General features: G+C 39.3%; 1 protein-coding gene across 1 annotated transcript; it reads right to left on the bottom strand.

Moving 5' to 3' along the window:
- Window positions 1–2,155: 2,155 nt before the first annotated feature.
- cd82b (CD82 molecule b) lies at window positions 2,156–20,141 on the bottom strand. Its single transcript, XM_058646502.1, has 9 exons — window positions 20,018–20,141; window positions 16,974–17,054; window positions 14,901–14,973; window positions 9,743–9,867; window positions 8,539–8,613; window positions 7,100–7,198; window positions 5,733–5,906; window positions 4,579–4,662; window positions 2,156–4,011 (listed from the first exon to the last, which is right to left on the bottom strand). The coding sequence occupies exons 2-9, from the start codon at window positions 17,034–17,036 to the stop codon at window positions 3,934–3,936; spliced, it is 771 nt and encodes a 256-aa protein (XP_058502485.1). The 5' UTR covers window positions 17,037–17,054; window positions 20,018–20,141; the 3' UTR covers window positions 2,156–3,933.
- Window positions 20,142–21,641: the final 1,500 nt, after the last annotated feature.

Genomic DNA, 21,641 nt, shown 5'->3' with positions numbered 1-21,641 from the left:
AGAGGATCCTGAGGGAGAGGAAGAGGAACCGTGGGCATGTGGGGCAACTCTCTGCACCAACGCAGCAGAAGACTGAATAAAACCACTCTGACAGACAGAGAGACAAAGAGAAACACAGAGGGGATTTTCTACTAAATAAACATTTAATTGACCATAATTGACCATAGAGAAATGATCATCTCTTTTTCTGCCAGAATACAGGCTCCTCCTCCATTTGCACTGTTGAATGTACATCTCAGTGTACTACACATACACTCTGGTTTTACTCATTCCTAAGGTAACATTTTTGTTTTTCACAGATAAGCACATTATTTTACTTCAGTCCAAGTTACTGACACTGATGAATACATGAACTCAACATCTTCATTATTTATCATTTTATTTCATTTGGTCTCGGTGGAGTCATTTCATGTCCCATTTCCTCTGCCATGTCTCTCTGACTGACAGACATGTTGAAAAAAACACAGGAAGGAATACTTCCTTTTTCTTTGTCTGGCCTGGACCATGTGTGTGTGTGTGTGTGTGTGTGTGTGTGTGTGTGTGTGTGTGTGTGAGAGAGAGGCATATTTCATTCAACAGGTGATGGCTTCTCCAAATGGCGGCAAAAGCTGAATCGAGCTAGTGTTAGAGTAAGGATTATGATTTGTCAAGTCCTGGTTATAGTCTTTGGAAAGTATCCAGGAAATAAACGCGGGTCAATGTGAAATCCACAAAACTGACCAATGAAACCTTGGTCATTCTTTGCATGTGTGTGTGTGTGTGTGTGTGTGTGTGTGTGTGTGTATAGTCTGATAAGTTAAGCAGCAGACTATTGTGACTCATTTACTTTTCCACAGTCTGGAAGTCAGTCAGTCACACGTCATCCATGTACAGGAGAGTTGCTGCAATTTTCTATTTATTACATCATAAATCAATCTGGTGATTTCTTTTATATATATATGTAAATATATATATATATATATATATATATATAACTAAATACTATTTTTCTTATCAGTTACTTTCATTGTTTCACCATCAATTGTCAGACCTTTATAGAAGATGAAGAGTTGAATATGTGATGTCAGTCCAAAACCCACGTCCTCATAAATGAGGAACTGGACACACACATATAGTTGCAATGAATTTAACAAGTTGATTTAGTAATTGCAGATCTAACCCATGTGAAACAAAGTTTTACAACAAGCAACACGGGTGTGTCATGTACTCTGACTACCAAGATGCACCGCTGTTGTATGAAATACTCTGTGTGTGGATATCCAGGATAGTTGTTTGTGTGGATGAATACTCTCCACTGCAATGCTCTCCTGCGTGATCTCTGCAGGCTACATGAGGGCATGAGGGGAGTACAATGCCACATTGAACCTTAGAATGACGTCAGCGGCAGATGTTATTCTTCAGCTCAATATTGCATGTTAAATGAGACATTAATGTTTACCGCTGGAAGCTCTCTGTGTGGACAGAGCTCCCTGATGTGATGTGGCATTGTTCTGTTACAAACAGTCTCCTGAGAGAACATGGCTGAGGTTAAGTTACTTGGACACCAGTGGATTAGAGCAGGAAGGTCCGTGCTGTGATTGTATTGTTCTGCGCTTGTTGGTGCGTCACTTTTCAGGTACTCGCCTCTGGCTCCCTCTCCTTGATAAAAGTCATTTCACTTCAATCTTATGAGGGGAGCTATTTTTGTTTATAGCAGTGGATAAATGTTGCTACCGCAGTGAAAAGGATGGATGTGAAGCTTTTCCTTCTGTTCTGCCACAGGGCATTCAGACAGAATTAACAAGAGAATAAAAAGACAGAATTAGGTAATGTTTGTAATCACAGAGAAAATATAATTTAGCTCAGAGCAAAAGAACTAATGTCTGGAGAATCTGCATAAAGCTGATAATTAAACCTGCAGCTTTTACAAATCAAGCTATCAAAAAACAGAATTCCATTTATAACACGTCTTCTATTTGAAACAGAAACACTGATTAAGTTCATCTCATCCAAATACGCATCTGCCTCAGCCAGAAACACTGATGAGCATATACCGCCATCTTCTGGATGCTTTTGGTACAAAACCTGACAAGAGACCGAAACGATCAGCACAAACAGTCAAATATGTACAGTATTATGGGATAAAGAGGTGACATTTAAGAGGCATTCAACTGTGTCAACTAGATTTAACTTTAATAGTTCTCAATAGTAAATACAGGTACACAATATCTTGATCATGGCTTACAGATCCACGAATATTTTTTTCTACTGAACAAAGATAATTTATTTTATGTAAAAGTGTAGAAAAATTTAAACACACAATAATACAAAAAAAAAACCTTCATCTCTTATTAAGTTAAATTAATCTATCAATTTGGCAGGTCACATAAGGGAGGCTAATTTTATTAGCAGAGACCGACTCCACACTTTCTCTTTCTCTTGCGTTGTATGTTCTTTCAGCATTGTGAACATGATTTGAAATGTCTTCTCACAAGGCACGAGAAACTTCAGCCATGGTAGGGTGTTTAAAATGAAATGAAACGGAATGACTTAGGCGACGAGATGGAGAATACATATGTAAAACATATGAAACATTTTCAGCAAGAACATGAGCTGATGATCTGTAATTCTCTGGTCTTAGCAGCGTCTGAAAATATGAAATCACTTTGCTTGCTTTTGCCTTACTATAATGAAAACAAAAAAAATCCTGTAGTGAACAGAAACCTGACTATTGTCAGACGGTAATAAAATAAGATTGGTCAAAAACGGTTCATTTTGTCAGTTTTTGAAAATACAGACAGATTACTTGCTGTGGTAGATTGTTTGCAAACGAATGTCATATTTAAAGAAATGAAAATATTGTTGCAGGTGAAGACAGATTCACTCTCGGGCTTCAAATAGATCGGATTCAGGCCAAAATAGTGCTGACGAGCTGCTACAGCAGCCACATTCTGCACATCATCAGCAATCAGGAGGAAACCAAGAACAATACCACTTAAAAAAAGAGTATGTGGGTGACAGCCTTCCCATAGAAAACACTGACCGAGCACCGAAGTGCCACAATCCCTTACCAAAAGTCACACATACAGTCGTAAAAAATCTGATGACATGAGAATATAAAAAAAGAACAAAAGGAAATAAAAAAACTCACTCAGCACATCATACACACACACTTACTTCATGCAAAACTAGTCATTTTGGAAAGCTGCTGGCTGTCAGACACACCCGAAAGGAAGACAAGAGATGTGGTTAGGGACGATAACAGATGATGGATACCAGGACGGAGGAGGAGGAGGAGGAGGTGGACGAAAACGAAGGTTAATATTAAGGACCTGATGAGAGAAGCCAAAAACCCTCCACCACAGCAGCCCTGCCCTGGGCCTCTCCTCCACCCTCTGCTCCAGAAAAATCAGCTGCAGGATCACAGAGTGGCATTAATCCTAAAGAGCATCTACCACACATACACCCATAAGCCCCACCTCCCTCTCCTTCCCCTTGTTCTCTCTCTCTCTGCCGCGGAGTCAGAGGATACTTCAGCTCTCAGCCCCACTACATGACACTAAAGTGCTCTTTCTACTACTACATGAAGTGCTTCTATGAGGTCAGCCGAGGGAAAAACAAAACAAAACACCAATGAACACTTGCATAGTATCAAAGTGTAAAATTCTCAGGCTTTACAAATGTTTCCTTCGCAAACACAATTGATAAGACAACTTGGGTCCAACAAGTGTGTGAAGTCCGATTGATACGTGTGTGCATTTGTGTGTGTGTGTGTGTGTGTGTGACACAAGACGCGTGAGAAAAATGCACAAATGTCAAGGCAGGAGAAGCTCAAATGGGGGAGACAGCTGTCTTCTTTTGTGTGTGTGCATAAGAATGTGAGACAAGGGGAGAGGGTGAGAAGGAAAGAGTCCGCCCATCTGTGCATGGTGTGAAGCTGAGTATGTTTTCAGCTCAGTATTTTGGTACTTTGGTATAATCCTCCTGGACCACACTCTTGCACAGACACATGGAGAGAATCATCCCGAGGAGCTGGGGGAAAAGGAGTCATAACCTTAGTTATCAGAGATTCAACTCAACACATTTACAATAAAAGCATCTGTACTGCGTCACAATTCCTATTCTCCCAACACAGTTTTCTCGATGAAATGCAAAATGATAAAAATAAAAAAGCACTTACATTAACCTAAAAGGGTGATGTTTTCAAAAAGCTTGTTTGTCAGACTGACACAAAAAACTAAACATATTCAGTTCATGTGTATGACACTATGGTTCAATACACATCAATATAATGTTTCGCTGCAGATTTGTAAAATGTATGTGTATGTTCGGTCCGTAAAGAATCTTCTACATTTTGGATTATCTGGCATATATATTGACATTAAATGATTTCCTTCTGTGTATTTGTGTGTTACTCAGTTTTGTCTTTCATCTGTAACGATGCCACCATTAAGCCGATATCAGCACTTTGGTTCACTGTGGTTGTTTTAAAGTGCTTTACAAATAAAGTTGGATTGGATATTGAATCATTCATGCAGAGTACGGACGATCACTACCGTATCAAGAGACAAGTGTAAAAGAGAGGGATGAATGCTGTACCTCCACGACTGCCACAGAGACGCACATTCCCAAAATAACCCCACAGTTGTCCACGAGCCACTTCTCCACGCTGGATGCACAGCCCTGAAGGAAAGAACAAGAGATGGAGAAAAAGAGAGAACATAAGCCAGAGGAAGACATGGAAGGAGGGGAGGAAGCAATGTGAGGAGACATGAATGGCTACGTGATCCCAGCCGGACATGAACACAGCTCCCTTTCAAAACACCACTGTTGACTTTGGACCGAGTTGGTGAGGAGAAGAATAACACAGGCTTAGCTGAGCTGAGGAAAAACCGTCGACTGAGTTAAGTCCCTGAACCTCGTAGACCAAACAACAAAATGCTAGAGGCTTCCTTTATTTGACAAATCACAAAGTAAATAACACAACACACCTCAGCTGTCAGTGGTCACCGTGCTGATTAGCTGCAGCCGCAGTGCCACACTGAGCTGACACCATGTTACACAACACCAGTCTTTGACTGATGTAATGAGTAACAGTGCGAGGTCTATCAGAACAAAGCAGGCGTGCCGTAGCATTGTTCACACTCCTCAAGGAACACTGACTTTGTTCTGGACGTAAAGATAAAACATGTCTACATTTAGACAGACCTCAGAGAAGCTGTAAAGTATTTAATACAGACTCTCAGGTGTGGATTTAGAATTTCAACTGCACTAACTGTGTCTACGTGCATTTACTGCAAATGCTTTCTCTATTTGATACTTTTATGATTTTATGTTGAGGCACTGCAGCATTTACAGCACATACAGGCAGTAAATAACAGTAAAAGAGAAAGAAACTGAAAGTCAAAACAAGATTAAAATGCATTGACATGTGTTTGACTTGCCATTGTTTAGTGATTAATAAAAGCAAAAATACTTGCAACATGTTTGAATTATAAAATCAAGGCTGAGCAATTACAATTCAAACACTTAAAGTGAAGGAAAACGGTAATTCAGCAGGCAGATTCATATGGTGCCTAAAATACTTTATGAAGCGAGGAGGCACCAAGGCTTTGACACAAGATCATAAACACACCGTATGCTCTCATGTAGTCACACAGACCTTGATACTGAGATAAGAGTAATGAAGTGATGTGGATAAACAGCTTGACTTTCAAAATCATTTCCAACAGATTCTCAGAAGTGTTCTGTACCGTTTCATAGACGGGCAGTTGTGTGGACGTGTGCTCACACAGGCCAACTTCCTCTACCGCTGTGCCAGGCAGCTCTATATTACGACAGGAACACGGGTAGAGGTTCCTCGAACTGTTCCTGATCCAAACGTTCTCAGACCAGTTTCCTGGACCAGACCATCCACAACACTTCATCTGGTGACGTGAAAGAGAGACACAAGTGAAAAAAGGTCACAGGGAAACGGCACACAGTGAAAGATGAGATGATAGAATAAATAACATGAGGGAAAATCTAGAAATGTGCCTAAGAAAATGTTTATTTCCATTGTGATGTCTGAAATCAGTCTTTTATTTGCTGCTGTTTCCAGAAAGACCAGTGGTTTGGCAGAGGAGAGGAGGAAAACGCAGTCAGACTGTGGAGCAATCTGACTCCTGCTTGCTTCAGATCTTTTAATTTCCACAAGGCACTTTAGTTTAATGAGGCACTTAATCACAAAGTTTTCTCATTTAATCTCTAATCATGATGAGATAAACCAGACCAAAAAGGTGGAAGTTAATAGATTTTATTTGTATCGATAAAGTTTTAATTAAAAAAAAAGAAAAAAAAAAAGTTACATGCTTTAGTTGATATTACTACATTTCATTTGAAATGGATGAACTCTGCATTCAGCCAATCATTTCAGCTCTGTATCTAACATAATCTACATCAAAACACAACTGAAAACTGACTGTTTACATACACTAGGTATGAGTGTGCAGGTGTACACAGGAAGCTGATTCACTCCTCTGCAGTATTTGGCTTAGATTCAGAACGTTCTTTTAGCAAGACAAAACAATTGTGAAAACCCCCCAGAACAACTCCTCCTATTATGAGACCAGTGATGAGGTGAAGGTGTTAATGGAGCTTTTTATAACAGCTCAGTTATGACCAGTCAATGAGGCAGTTGCCACTCACTCGGTCATTATTTTCAAAGGTTCTCCCTGGCCTGAGAAGCAGTATTCCGCATCGTAGATGGCAAAGACATGAACAAATCTACAGACTAGCAGTCATGCTGTATTGCAATTGCAATAGTCATGTGCGACTTGTGGAAAAATTATGTTTTAATTTTTTACCATTCCCTGTGAATGGTAAAAGAATGTTGCCGGTTTGAGCCCCCACTTGGTCACAAAAAGGGCTGGGATAGCCCTGAGCATTGCCCCCCCAGGCGCCGCCCACTGCTTCTAATTCTAGGAATGTTTCTAGTAGAGGATGGGTTATATGCAGAGAAGGAATTTCCCCTGCTAAACGATTCATTTATTTATCTTTATTTATTTTAAAGCAATTTGACTATTAAAACAGTTCATTTTTTGTCAGCACTGTATTCACACAGGGTTGACGAGTGACTTACACTTCTCTGAATGAGGTCCCAAGTGTGCTCCGTGGTCTTGTTTGTGCCGGTGTAGTTGATCATCATACCTTTTATGATGTTGGACATCTCATGTTTTAACTAGAAATGAGAAGAAAGCATGTCAACAATGAAACAATGTCGGATGGGGGGTGGGGGGTGGGGGGCAGGGTTACCAACTTATGTAATAAATGCTTGTATAAATACTTTTGATATGGAAAAATTATAAATAAAGTTGGAAAAAAAAACAAACAAACAATGAAACAATGTCAAGTTTGCAAGTCACAAATGCTTCACACATGCACATAAATGTGTGTGTGTGTGCGCGCTCATTATTACAATTCACACTAAAAAAGTGCTCACACAAAAATCCATTTTTGATGCATGGAAGAAAGAAAGAAAAAAATGTTTTCCACAGCACACTTGCAACTGCTAAATTTGAAGTGTGTTAGGGCCCAACACCTTGGGTGGTATGGCTCTGTGAAAAACTGTGCTGTACTGAAACATGGCACAAATATAGCTTAGCAGGAGCATGACTCTGTTTATGTGAGCGAGACCACAAAACAGTAGTGGCGCTGTAGCTTCAGAGCTCAAGACGAGTGAGAGCCTCTCCCTCTTCTACAAAAGGGCACCACCCTGCCCTGTGGTGAGACTTAAGCACAGGGAGCACTGAGGCTGTCAGAGGCTAAAGACCAACACACAAATACACGTGTATACACACAAACACATGCGGGATGTCAAACAGTTGAAATGGCAACGACAACTTCAATCTATCCGACAAGGGGTTTCATCCTTGAAAAGGCCTTATTTATGTCAGGGGAGGCAAAAGTCAGCCGAGCATGAAACCAGTCACAGGGGTTGGTGTGTTTGACTACACAAACATTCCTAAATGCACAGTCACAAACACATATCATTAAATGCTTGAATTAGCACTGGTTTAATCACTGTTTTGAGCAATTTGATAAATGATATGTCAGCAAAAAAATAGAGGAAAGTTAAAATTATTCCCGCTGATTGTCGTATATTTTCTGAGACTCTCTCTCACACGAGCAAAAAAACCAAACAAACAAAAAGAATAAGAACAAAGTGTTAGAGCCACCTCCTTCATCTCACTATCTACCACCACCTGAAGTCACATCGTTCACAAACCTGCACCTATCCATTTTCCATCTGTTGAGCTGTGAAACTGTTTAACCACAGGATGCAGGGGCTGACTAAAAGATTTAGCTATGACCTACATGCAGCTACGATGGGGGGGGGGAAGCACAAACACCCATTAGGCTCCAGCTGTACCAGCGAAAGGAAGGGTGGTGAAAGGGTAAGAAGGGTGGAAGACAGCCAGATTAGGAGAGAACAAAAAGGAAAACACTAACATACTGTATGTGAAAGTGAGAAAGAATGGAACAGAGCAAATAAGGTTGATAAAGCACACTGGTATTTACCGGCTCTCTTTGGAAGTAAATGAGGACTCCAGCGGTGACTTGGGCGATGAGGATGAGCAGGAGGCAGGTGAAGTACTGTGTAGGAGAGAGAGATATGATATGAAAAGAAATGAGAGTATAATAAAATTTCAATTGCAAAGTTTTAAAAACAACACCACCTGATATTATTTATTTAAAAAGCAAAGGAAAAGGTGTAATTTTGTGATAATCAGCTGTTTTGTATACCTTGTACACCTCCTAATGTGCATTTTTGCATAAAAATGGTCCCTGAAAACCACCCTAACCCTTTTCAAACTGCACACAAACTTAGTTTGCACAATTTGCCTGTGAACATAGTAAATAATTTAGCTGCAAAAACAGACAAGAATAAACAAAAACTAGAGATTGTGTACTGGACTTAAATTTCAGGGAGCCATAAACAGTTCAACCCCAAAATAATGGTAATCTTCACAACAACTGGTTAACAAGTTCATCACATCATCTTGGTATCAAGGTGGTAAAGTCCTTGTTATGTGCTACATTATTACAAGGGATTGCATGCTTTCACAGTATTATATGTGTCCTCACTTTGTGTGTATGTGTGTATGTGTGTATGTGTGCGTGCCTGATGGGCAGTCTAGTGCCAGCTGGTCACCACTGTCACTGGGAGAAATAGGTCACAGCAGTTAACTCCTAGCAGGTTTAACACTGTAGAGTTCATGCACTCATCCCCTCTCTTGTTGTACCCCCACATCTCAGTGGCAGCTTTATTCCTGTGATGTCTCCTCCCCTTAGCCACACATGCTGTGAGCACTCAGTCCACGCATACACAGAAACACTGAGGGGCTTTGCTGTCAGCAATAATATATCAGTTGTTCTTCATGAAGGTTGGCATTTTGAGCAGGTGCATTTAAGTAAGAATAAGAGTTGAATACTTTAAAGGTACTAACTTTAAATTAATTACATTGCGGTTGGTAGGTCCTGTAACTAAGATGGACGGAAAAACAAAGCTATATTATTTTATGGGATTTTATTTCTGTAGGTTTGACTTAGTTGTAAAGAGAAAAGGTAAACTGAGCTTTAACAACAGTTTATCTTTCTGCCAGAGAGTTTCCTGTGTGGTCATAAATGAAACAAGTTCCTGATGCACACTTTGTTTAAAGCTAGTATGTAAGAGTGATAACTACATGAAGCCAAACTGTAGCATGTTAATGTGATTTCTCACCAGACCCAGCAGACATCGGATTTCATAGACGGCTCCTATGCAGCCGAAGAAGCCCATGGCCATTGACAATGAACCCACTCCGATAAGGATGTATGAAGCCACTTTCACAGTGTCTGATGATTCCTCTGGTGAAAACAAACACACACACAGACAATAATAAAAACACAGGAATAGTTTAACTCTCCACTGAAACCTACATGGACAGCACACCTGCTACAAAAGTGTTTTTAGTTAAATTCAACAAATTGCTGACGACAAAACACAAGTCAGATGTTTTTTTCTTGATTAAAAAAAAAACGCAGCACATGAAAATATATTTTAACACTGATGTTTAAAGCAGGCCACAAATTCTTCACAAACCAAACTGTCTACTTCTCTGAATTCAGTGTATTCTCATGCTTTTTTCCCACAAACATTATTTATTAGGCCACCAGAGAGAGTTGGACCAAGACAATTCAATGTGTGGCAAGATTAATTGAGTTCCCTCTTTGGTATGTAGAGCGGGAGAGATGCAGGAGGGGCTGGTTTTGAAATGAGAGTTTGGAAAGGAGATATACTGGAGCCATAACATGGCTGCGTTATCTGGGCTGGAGGAGCTCCAAAGAGCCTGAGCTCAGAATGCAGAAAAAGACAGAATATTAGCACTGTGAAATGGCTACAGTTCCCAAAGAGTTCTATTCCAAGTGAACTAAACCAGCCAAGGCATTCGGAAAACTCAGTCCCATCCATTTTATGAAAAGGCTGGCAGACACAGCAGCTCCTCCATCACTGCTCTGCCAACATAATGCAATGTTGCTTCTTGGCTTGTTGGCTAAGTAGCCAAATAATGTTATCAATCAAAATTCCCTTCTCACATAAGCTGTTGATTAGGCTGTAATAAATAATTTTTTTCTGCAAACTGTTTATATACTGTATGTCAGTGTTATTTTTCAACAGGAAATCTATGGATGAAAAAAAACATGTCAACATGCCCTATTTATAATATTCACCACTAAAGTGAGTAAAAGTGTTGTTTTCTATATTCTGAGCAGGAATGAACTTGCTTGTAACTTAGGCCTGGGTCATGCTTAACTGTCATCATCTGACAGTTAAGCAGATGACAGTCTGCACGTATCACCAATGTGACTGGTGATACGTGCAGACTCTTTTCAGATCAATATGAGCACCTTCACATTTTGAGTCTGTGTGACACAGCAGCACCAGCAGTAACACTTGCCAGTGCAGTTGGTGGCACGCTCTTGACAATAAAGAAGATGGTAACCATGGACACTTGCTTGAGGTTATGCAAAGTGGTACCGAACTTTGGTAAGATCAAGTACACAATGCATATTAACAAACTGCTAATCAATTCATTTAAATTTTAATTGTATAACCGAACATCACAACACAGTTTGCCTCGAAGGGCTTTACAGTCTACACAGCAAGCAACATCCTCTATCCTTAGACCCTCACACTGAGTGAGGAAAAACTCCACAAAACCCTTGTGCAGGGGAAAAACAACCTGTCCGCCAACTGAAATTTAACTATGGGTGGTTTTGGCATTTTAAGCGCACCAGTATTTTTAACTCAAGGGGGTAAAAAAACAGGGCTAGGCAGTAAGTTACAGACTGAATACAATAAATAAAAAAGTCTAAAGTGGGAGTCAAACCTGTGTCGATCACACCAAAGTACAATGCGTTAACCACAAAGTGAACTGCCGGTGAAAACCTAAGATAGCTAAGCTAGCTCAAATGACACACACAAGGTACCAGATTGCTGTTATTTATACTAGCACACTGTGTCGATGTATTCAACATTTCAGTAATTGTTTGTGCTAATTGCTACTAAAGCTGAAGCTTTTGAATAGATGCAGTGGTTTTCTGTTTCATGTCAGTGAATTTGATTTTATTTACTCTTTTATGAAACATATTTGACTATGAGCATGACATGCGCGAGCACAAAGGCTTGGAGAAAGAAGTCATTGCATGCATGTACATGGCTGACTACATGGGTTACCAGAGCTGTGGTGGTTTGGGAGTAGCTGAAAGCTAAACGTTCTTAGGCCAACATATGTAGAGTGTTTATGTGGCTACAGGCTATTATTTAAAGGGAGGCAGACCAGCACACTGAATGTTCTATATCCAGCACTCTGTTAAAGCATGTTATTTTGGTCACTCAAATATACACACACACACACACACACACACATCCACACATCCAAGCAGTGTCTGAAAAAGCAGCATATCAATGTAAAGATGGTGTGTGTTATTGTCTAGAGTTTTTTTTTTTTTTTTTTTTAAACCAACAACAACAAATCACATTTTTGGTGATGCATAAGATGCACATCAGTAACTGGCAACAATCAAGAGCCTGAGTGATAAATTTGAACTGCACGTCATTCTTGTTGATTGCTGCCAAACCAAAGCAAACCAACTTTCTGCAAGAGATTACTGTGGTTAGAGGCACGAAGACTATTATATATAATTGCGACAGAAAGAAAACAGTGACAAACATATAAAGGGTGAAAAGATTAAAAAAATCATCACTGCACCTGTGAAATATCCCATGACGATGATAAACTAGTATTCTATAATTATATGTGGGAACTAAAACTGAGATAAATGTTTCTGTTTGGTTAGCCTGTAACCCAATAAGCACTTGTTCCAGGAAAAACATACACCCTGGAACAAGACAGAATGTTTTGCAACACTCATGTGGCCTGAAAACAATTCTCTGCTATAACAACCACTCCGAGCAGTTTTTCTAATATCGCAACATGTTATATTTAGCAATATGTCAACTCTTTGGATTGATGTAAAAACACAATATGCTTGACTTTTACACCCCGGGAGCAGTTTGTAGCCTACACTCTTGAAATTAAAATCTTGTAAAACTCAAAAAAGTGTTTCCCTTCAAGCCCGCCTCAAGGTGGATTTAAGTAGAGCCATAGATACTGTACTTGACATGTTCCCAGCTGTAACGCTAACATCTGTGTTCTTCTGTGGTGGTACTAAAACATACACTTCTCCTGAAGTCAGCATGTGGTGCTGCTCTGTCATGTACTATGGCACATTTCCATTAAGGTCTCTTTCTAAAAAAAGGTCCTGGGGTGGTTTCCATGGAACTTTCCATTTAAAGAGGCCTTTGAGAAAACTGCTGAGGGTGGAGAGATGCCTGTTGTCCATAAACATGCAACGATAATGTAGCACATATACAGCTACAGAAAAGCCATGGTTGATATTATGACTGATTGAACGAAGAATTGTTTCATATGAGTTGTCTTCTCTTAGCTAAAGTCTATGGAAAGGTTTCTGAATTAATCTGCAGTATACATTCAGGCTTTCAAGGCTTTCGTTTAAATATAAGGCAAGCAGTGTTTTGGAATGTGCCATTGAGATAAACTAAAGACATCAAGAAATTAAGTGATACAAGTGTAGTGTTACAGTATTTAGGGGATGGTGGCCTTTTAGGTTCCGCTGCTTGAAGTCAGACAGCTGCAGAGGCATCTAACAATATCACTCAAAAAGAATGGTGAGCAAAAGCACAGAGATCATGTTTATGGTCAGGCAATGGTTACATTTTCTTTGGACAACAGTGACACAATAAACAGGCGCTGTGTGCAGCTTTGATTTCTGTTCTTTTACAGAGTGCTAAGATATTTCCACCAAGGTTAGAAATCTATGGACACGGGGGGGGAGAAGGTCATCACGGCCCACATACAGTAGGAAGGGATATCCTCGGGGTATCAGTGAATCAGGATCTCTGCTATCTCTGGAGTAACAGCTGGATTATTGTAACAATAGACTGGAGCTGGCAGGGAAGATGGATACTGTACTGTCTTTGTGTTTTGAATGCCTGTCTGGACATAAGAAGACTCAGCACAATGATGACCTTGGATTCCTGACCTCGAGAGCTGAAATAGGAAAATAGGACTCACCCTGACCTGTTCAAGACACAAGGTCAGTTCTGGTCTTAGTCATAACTCCAGATTTCCAGACTCAGTATTCAAAACAACAGATACTTTTCTTCAGTGCTGCTTTTCCCTAACAAATGGGGCTTCCTTGTTTCATTATTGGTCTAAATCCAAAATACATTCAGTTTATTGATATAAAACAGAGAATTTTTTTTTTGATATATTTACAAAGGTATATCCAACCATTTTAACCTGAAAAAGGTGGCGCAGATTTTGTTAAATAGCGTCCTTAAGAGAAGTGAACCTGATAGTCCGTTAATACAGGCATAGTAGTGCAGGTTATAATTATAAACAAATATGAGATTGATCTGAATGGAAAAGAGTGATCTTAGCTCTTTGACCCACTTCATTAAGTATATCTCCCAAAGGAGAGTGGAAACAGAGCATTTGACTTCCATCAAGTACAAAGTTAATAAAGTAAAAGTAAAATAAACTAAAGGAAATATTTTTCTACAAACTTGGAGAAACTTCACGGCTCTGCTCAGCAGTTCTACATCTGGGACGAATACACTGAAAGAATTTATAACAAGATTTATGGCAACAAAGAGTTTCCATCCTCCGTTCTCTCTTCTTTTTAGGCGGAGGCTTGAGCTGGGTTTCATAACGTTTCTTAAGCTTCTTTAGGTTAATAACCTCAGTGAGACACCTTGTTGTGGATGACAAAACTGATAACTTAAAGCGTTGCTATTTCGACGCTAGGTGTTTTTCTAACTATGCATTAGCCCTGTGACAACATCTGTGAGGGAGGGAGAGTCTATCTGTGCGACTCTACCATCTGGAGAACTGAGAGAAAAGGCAAGTTCAAAGTACAACTCTGTGGAAACTGTGGGGAATTAAAGCGCCAGTCGTCCAGCATAAGATGAAACAACTCGAATGCCTTAATAATCAACAGCCTGCCACCTCCCATGTGTGTGTTGTTTGTCTACAGGGCAGCGTTTGAGTGGCTAGGGAAGTCGTTTTTCTGAGTCACAGTTTTCATTTGTTGTAAACAACCTTTCTTGGTTCCTTTGGAATCACCTTAACTGCACAGGAGTAGGTCTGGTGTTTAAGGATTTGAAAAGCACAGCTTCCACTGCTAGCTAAAAATAACCGGGTCAAAAGTGCTGAATGTCCGTTTACGTTCAGCACAAGTGATAACAGACAAGTGTTATCGCTAAAGGACGTGACAGCAGGACAGCGGGAGTGTGTGAGTGTTGCAGTACTTACGCAGAACAGCAATGAAGCTCTGATTATCCAAGAGAACCCACAGGCCAAAGCCCATGATCAAGGCTCCAGAGATCTGTGGAGAAGAAATGTACACAGTCAGGCAGGAATCAGGCAACAAATCTCCTGTGAAAGTAAAACAAAGAATCTGTGTTGGTATGCCTTAAACCGTGAGCTATATTTTAGCTTTTTTGGTCTATCACATCTGGGATTAATCAGATAATAACTCTACTCTCTGTCCCGTTGTCTTCCATTCTCTCTCTCTCTCTCTCTTACAGCAGATACAGAGAGAAAGAGGTCACTTTACTGACCTTTATCCAAATTAATATCCACTCATGTTAATTAAGCATTAAATCACTGAAGACTATCCAAAATCAAAGGAATAGTCTAATCTACACTGGAACATTTTGTCCGAAGCATCTGAGAGCTTCTAAAATTGATCAACTTAATCTTTTGTACCTTAATGGTAAATGGTCCGTATTTATATAGTGAATTTCTAGTCTTGATGACCACTTTATATCACAGCAGTCCTCAAAAGCCTTACCTAAACTGACTTGTTCTTCATTACCATTACATTTATAATCTATGCTATTGAAAACAAGTTTGTTTTAATCTAGACAAAGAGGAACCACCCAAGTAAGAGTGAAAATGAAGATTTATATATATAAACACCTGCAGGCCAGACTCATACCACAATACAGTACAATAGGTACATTATATCAATCTCTTCCAATATGTGTTCACAAGGCCAGAGAAAATATTTACCACATGCAGACTATTTCCTTCAGAGGAGAACTGAAATATAACCAGCCATTGTGGTTATTTGAGAAGACTGAAAACATCCCACAAAGACAACTCCCTGTGTACCAGATGCCAAGCTGTTTCTCTCCTCCCCATTTCTTTGAACATCTCAGCTATAGGCTCGTCTTATTCTCTATATTGTTATAAAAGAATGAACAACCTCTGAAATACAAAGAACATAATGACAAAAAAAGCTGCCTTACACTACACACTACTATTACCCATTCGATCACGCATTCATACAGCCATTCACACATTGCCAGGAGCAATATGGGGTTAAGTGTCTTGCTCAGGGACACATGAGCATCAATTGAACCAAATCAAACCCTTGACCTGCCAGTTGACCACAGTCACTCCAGTCAGTTTTGAGAGTGTGGGCCTTCAATGAGGTTATGAGGCTCAGGACTTATAGTGGTGGGCCAATATTTATAGATGAGAGGCTTTGTTGATTCACTAACTTCCCCCTTGTTACATGGCCTCTACATCAGCCCAACAACAGCAATTAGAGCCTTGAATGCTGAATGCTGTTCATTTAGAGAGCCTGTTGAACTCCCGGCAGCCATCATTAGCCCACCACTTCCTGGCTTCCACTGGCCTCCCCTGGTGCAATGTGTCCACATGGACAAACACTGACACGGACACACATGCTTCCTCTTAGACACCAGTTGAGCATTTACATCAAAAGGTCTGTGTCAGGTTTACAGCCACACACTCAGTGGAAAGGTCTGGACATCCTCTCGGTCAGTTTTAGGTGTCTGGGGTTTTATCAACCGGTGGACTTTATGCTGTGGCCAATGTGAAAAAGGAGTCAAATGTGATGTGATGAGTAAAGGCTCTCGCATCATGTAAATTCACAGCAACATTTTCCCATGTATCTCATCTAATCTCTGGTGCTGTTTAAATAAGGACTTATTCAAATAAAAACCTGAAAGGCAAGAGTGTCCTGCAGGAGTATATATAGTGGCATTAATATTTTTGCTTGGTGCAACAGAGTGTCCTGACTCCATCTCTGCACTGTAGCACATGTACTGCAGACTGGTGTGTTTATATTACATTGTACAATACAATTCTTATACGTTTATATACTGCATGTTGGTATGTATACATACAGTGGGAAGTACGATTTATACTGGATGTATGCAAAAGAATGGATTTTTTTTCCAGACTCTACATGTCATACCTACCTATGCTGGGCAAAGCAAAACTATTACTGACAAAGTAAATTGATGTTGTATGAAATTTATGTTGAAAATGACAAGAATCTGGACTACTTACAAAGAAGAGGAGGTTGAAGAGGAACAGAAAATACTTGATGACCGTAATGCATCCTTTCCCCATGGTTGTGCTTCTAGAAGACTGTAAAAACAACAAATAGAGATATTACAGGCAAGTGAGAGCATTCACAAAACAGAGATACTTGCATGTATGAGCCACAAAGAGAGAAGATTTAAGTTGTTTAAACACAACTTTAATCTTCAAAGATCACAGCAACTACTGCCATGGTGCTTACTTAATGCTTTTTTTCCCACAACTATATTGCATTTATGATCATGTATTGTTAGAGTTTATTAATAAAAACTCCTCATTCTCTTTGTCTAAACTATAGAGTAGTAAGTAGCAGAGTAAATGCAAAAGCGGATTAAAAAAAGATGTATTTCTCTGCAATCTCCACAGAAAGATAACTAAAGCACAGCTGAGGTTAATTTTATAATGACCTATACTTGACTATTATATGAACTAAGCAACCTAAATACTAATAAAATTCATGTTTACACAGCACAAATTCATGCCACACAGCACAGCACAGATTGATGGTCTGGATGGTGAACAGCAGTGCAGATTAGAAAGGCTTAGTTATGACTACCATTGTTTGTTGACCAAGCCCTGTCCATGTGAAAACAATTCCTAACAATGCTTCACAGGATCTTTTCTGAGCAGCAAATTAAACGGGCTAGCAGGTCCAGGCTTATTTGTTTAAGGCAGTCGGCTGGTTGAGGATAGGGAGGATAGAAGAGAAGTTGAACCAAACCATAAATAGCCTACAGTCAAATCATGAGTCAAATCATTTTTGCAGGATGCACATACAAGCTCATACATGGAGCAGAGAGTTGTGTGTGGTTATTTTAAAGTTCTGCTACCTCTGCCTAACTGTAGTGGAGTCCCTGAAGGTGAATGACAACTCTCTTCCAAAATGAAAATAAAGACTGAAAAAGTGCAATGGAAATTGAAAGCAAAGCCAAACAGCAGCTCCGAGACACAGCGCCATTGTTAACTGTGTATATAACTGAGCTACAGTGGTATTCAGACTGCAGCTGAAATCAAGAGACAATGCAGTTTATTTGAATTGGGGCAGGAGAAGAAAAGACCAGGGGAGGCTTGAGGTCATGGTAAAAAAAAAAAAAAAGAGCAGAAAAAACCCAGCTTGCCCTGAGAAAAGGGGAAATGATGACTCATCTGAACTTTCCAAACTCTATGACCTCACGCAGCCATTTTTCCCTTCTTACAGCCCACTTCCCTCACCGTGATTAGACAAAGGTGTGATCACTATTTCACAAATGAGTGTTTGATGACTGTAAAATGAAGGCAGCACTGCGATGATTATGAAGACAGGATTAGTGGCAGATGGCGCCTGTAATGGACTGAGCCATGCTGTACTGTGGACATCCATGTATAACCTGGCTATTATCACATACAACTGATTTACATGTCTGTGAGGACATCATGCTGCCATCAACCTGTCTACATCATCCTGATACTAAAGCTCTTGATGTCGTGCCAGGATCCTCCTGACATCTGTATTGATGTCATTTATTCATTTGTGTAACTCATTATCTACACTAAGAAATTGTGAATTTAAGAATGAGGAAATAGTTTCATCACATATATACTGCGACACAGCAACTTACAAAAAGTAACACGGCAGCTTTCACTCGAGAGGATTTCTGCTGGTATAATTGATCATTTTTATTATCAGATTATTGTTAATTTCAATATTTTCACTTATCTGGGTCACATAAAAACTGTAGTCTAGTCGATGCTTGGAGAGCTGATAAGCTCCAACGAATTCTGGGGGATGAAAGAGATTTTCCCCATCTATGAGACACTTTATACCGTATGACATAAAGTGGTGAAATCCCCCACTGGTTTTAGAGGAAATGATGAAGCATCTGCACATTCTGCCGGAACATGACTAAACATAGCTCAATCAGACCATCTGTGTAATAATTAGTCTTGATGTGAAAAAAAGAATGACACCTCTTTCAAGTTACACACAGATACAAACAGATGTTCCTCTCGTAAACCAACAAAGAGCACCAAAGCATTTTTCAAATAATATAACACATACTGCACTCTCTCTGAAACTCTGTTACTGACTTATTGATGAGTCTACTGACATTTTCTTCAAACTTCTGTCTGAAAAGCTATAATATTGGTTATGGAAGAAGATAACACATTCACTATGGCAACTGAATGTTGTTTCAAGTAAGTTCTTCAAATCCTAACAGTGAAGTCACAGAAATACATCAGTACAGGACACCGCAGTAATATGATGATAATAACAATATATTTAAAAAAATATATATATATTTCTGTAATTTATTTAAATTGATTAAATGTAGATGGTATATACATCAGTTTCCCATATAGACACCCATTGTTGTAATCATTCCATCTGTTCATTCTGGCCTATAAAATATTGGGAATGTAATTAATGATTCTTTTGATTTTTGATGACTCTGTCAATTGTTTTCTCGATGAAACAAATAGTTGTTTGATCCAATATTCAAATATATTGAAAGATGTCAGTTTTTCCCATTACATATATTTGTCTTAGAAATAATAAATAAGTCATATAATTATGGTGAAATATCACACAAATAATTTTCGTTTTAAAAACATACCATTCCTCTGTGAAAAGACAAAAAGTGTTTTCCACTATTAAAATGCTTTTAATGACTTTAAAGTCCAGTGAAAGCAAAAGCAGCAAACGGAGTCAGTGTAAAGTGAAGGCAGACATCTCTGAAGTTATTTAACAACTACTGTAACGAAAGTGAGACTAAAAGACTTCGTTCTTTTCGGTATTTAAAGATGTGTAAACAAAGGCTCTTCGGTTAGTGGACCTTTATCTGTCGACCGCTAAAAATGTGAGCCCAGTTTACGTCTGCCGCAAACGAAAAAGCTCAGTGAACAGCGAACTTGCGAGCAGTAAGTTCGCTGTTCACTGAGCTTTTTCGTTGCTTTAAGTTTACACTTTGTGGCGTCGCATTTTATTCCTCAAAGTTAGTTAGACACATGTGAACATGACATATGGAACATACCTGTACTTGTTGAAGAGGGGGTGACTCACTTCGCTGGGAGTTGGACCGTCGTATCTTCTGTCTGCTCACTGACTGACTCAACTCTGTTGTTACGCGAGGACTTACGTGTGTGTGTGTGTGTGTGTGGGAGGGAAAGTGTTGACAGCTCCACCGCGCGGCAGCCATGGTGAACTGCTTAATTAACCCTCTCCTGTCCTGTTAAGATCATACAATCCATACAAGTCTCATCAGAGTGGTGCTCTTAAATTCACTGTACTCTACTGTAATTTCTTTTAAAAACAATGTCACAATAATACAGTGATTCACAAAGTCAGAAAAGTCATTAAGGCTTTACATATATAGCACTTTTTAAAACACAGATACATTTTGCATCATAAATACATTGTTAATGTGAGTTATATATCGTTCCATATCAACAGAAACACCTTTATCCATCACTGTAATATCATGACAGAATATTGTGATATCATTTTAAGCTGATGTTGCACAATAGTTGCTTCTTTTTTTTCACTTGACTGGCCCTCACCAATCAGACTAATGCTCAGTGGCCCCATGGTCATTTGAGTTTGAGAGGCCTGTCCTATTGTGATGGTTCTCTTACTAAAAAATGGTCATCTCCCTTTGGTTTTTGATTGGTGCAGGGAATTGTGAGAAGGCCTAAGGTGGATGACCTGACTGGTCTGGTGGTGCGTTTGGAAGAATTATGAAATATAGGATAGTGCAAAAGTATGTAAGGGCAGTGTATATTATGAATCATAATTATCATTATTAAAAATTAATATTTAATTTTAACGAGCCAGAGGAGGGATGTGAGGATGGGAATGATATGGGATCCATGGCATTTATGAGAGGTCTTGGCTGTTTCAACAGTTTAGAGGTGGAAGAGGGCTGATTAGCTGGCATTGAAGGTGTAAGGATTAATAGTAATATATACAGTAGTTAGATTTTGGCCAGGTTTCTTAACATGTGGGGCGCCCAAGTACTTCAGAAGTCATAAAAAATGAATGAAATTATATTAATCTTGTATTTTTAGAATTTAAAATGGGCCACGGCAAGCTGCAAAACAAGAGTCATGAGACACATCAGACAGAATGGTTGTGTCCAATAAGCATGTGACACTTGAGTCTGGAGTTCATTTCATTGAAGTACCGAGACCAGTTATACCAAAACTAGTTCATACACGAGACATCTAATGTCAAGTGGAAAATGCAAATAATACCGCAATACTTACACACTTTTACTTAAGTGAGATTGCAATATAGTATTATGACTTGTACTCAAAGGGCTTAAATACTTCCTCTTCCTCTAAACAGAGGAGTATGTGACAACATAATGACTTCCTCCTCTGTTTCCTTCTCAGGAGACTGCCCATTATGGCCTTATTGTTAAACCTTTATTTTGATCCAGAAAACACTTGGAGCTCATTTCCTCATTTACGAAGCAGCCAGGAAAACAAATAGCAAAAAGAAAAAAAAACAATCTCAAGGATCCATGAAACAGGAGATTGAAAGTTAAAAACACACTCAGATTAATGAAACCACAATGAATAAATACAGGAAATTAGATGGGATATGTGGATATTTTTGAATAATAAAAAAAAAAAACTTACTCAAACATAGAAACC

Source organism: Solea solea, chromosome 12 (assembly GCF_958295425.1).
Source record: "Solea solea chromosome 12, fSolSol10.1, whole genome shotgun sequence".
Lineage (NCBI taxonomy): Eukaryota > Metazoa > Chordata > Actinopteri > Pleuronectiformes > Soleidae > Solea > Solea solea.
The sequence above is the reverse complement of the archived record's forward strand: the minus strand, read 5'-3'. Positions and strand labels throughout refer to the sequence as shown.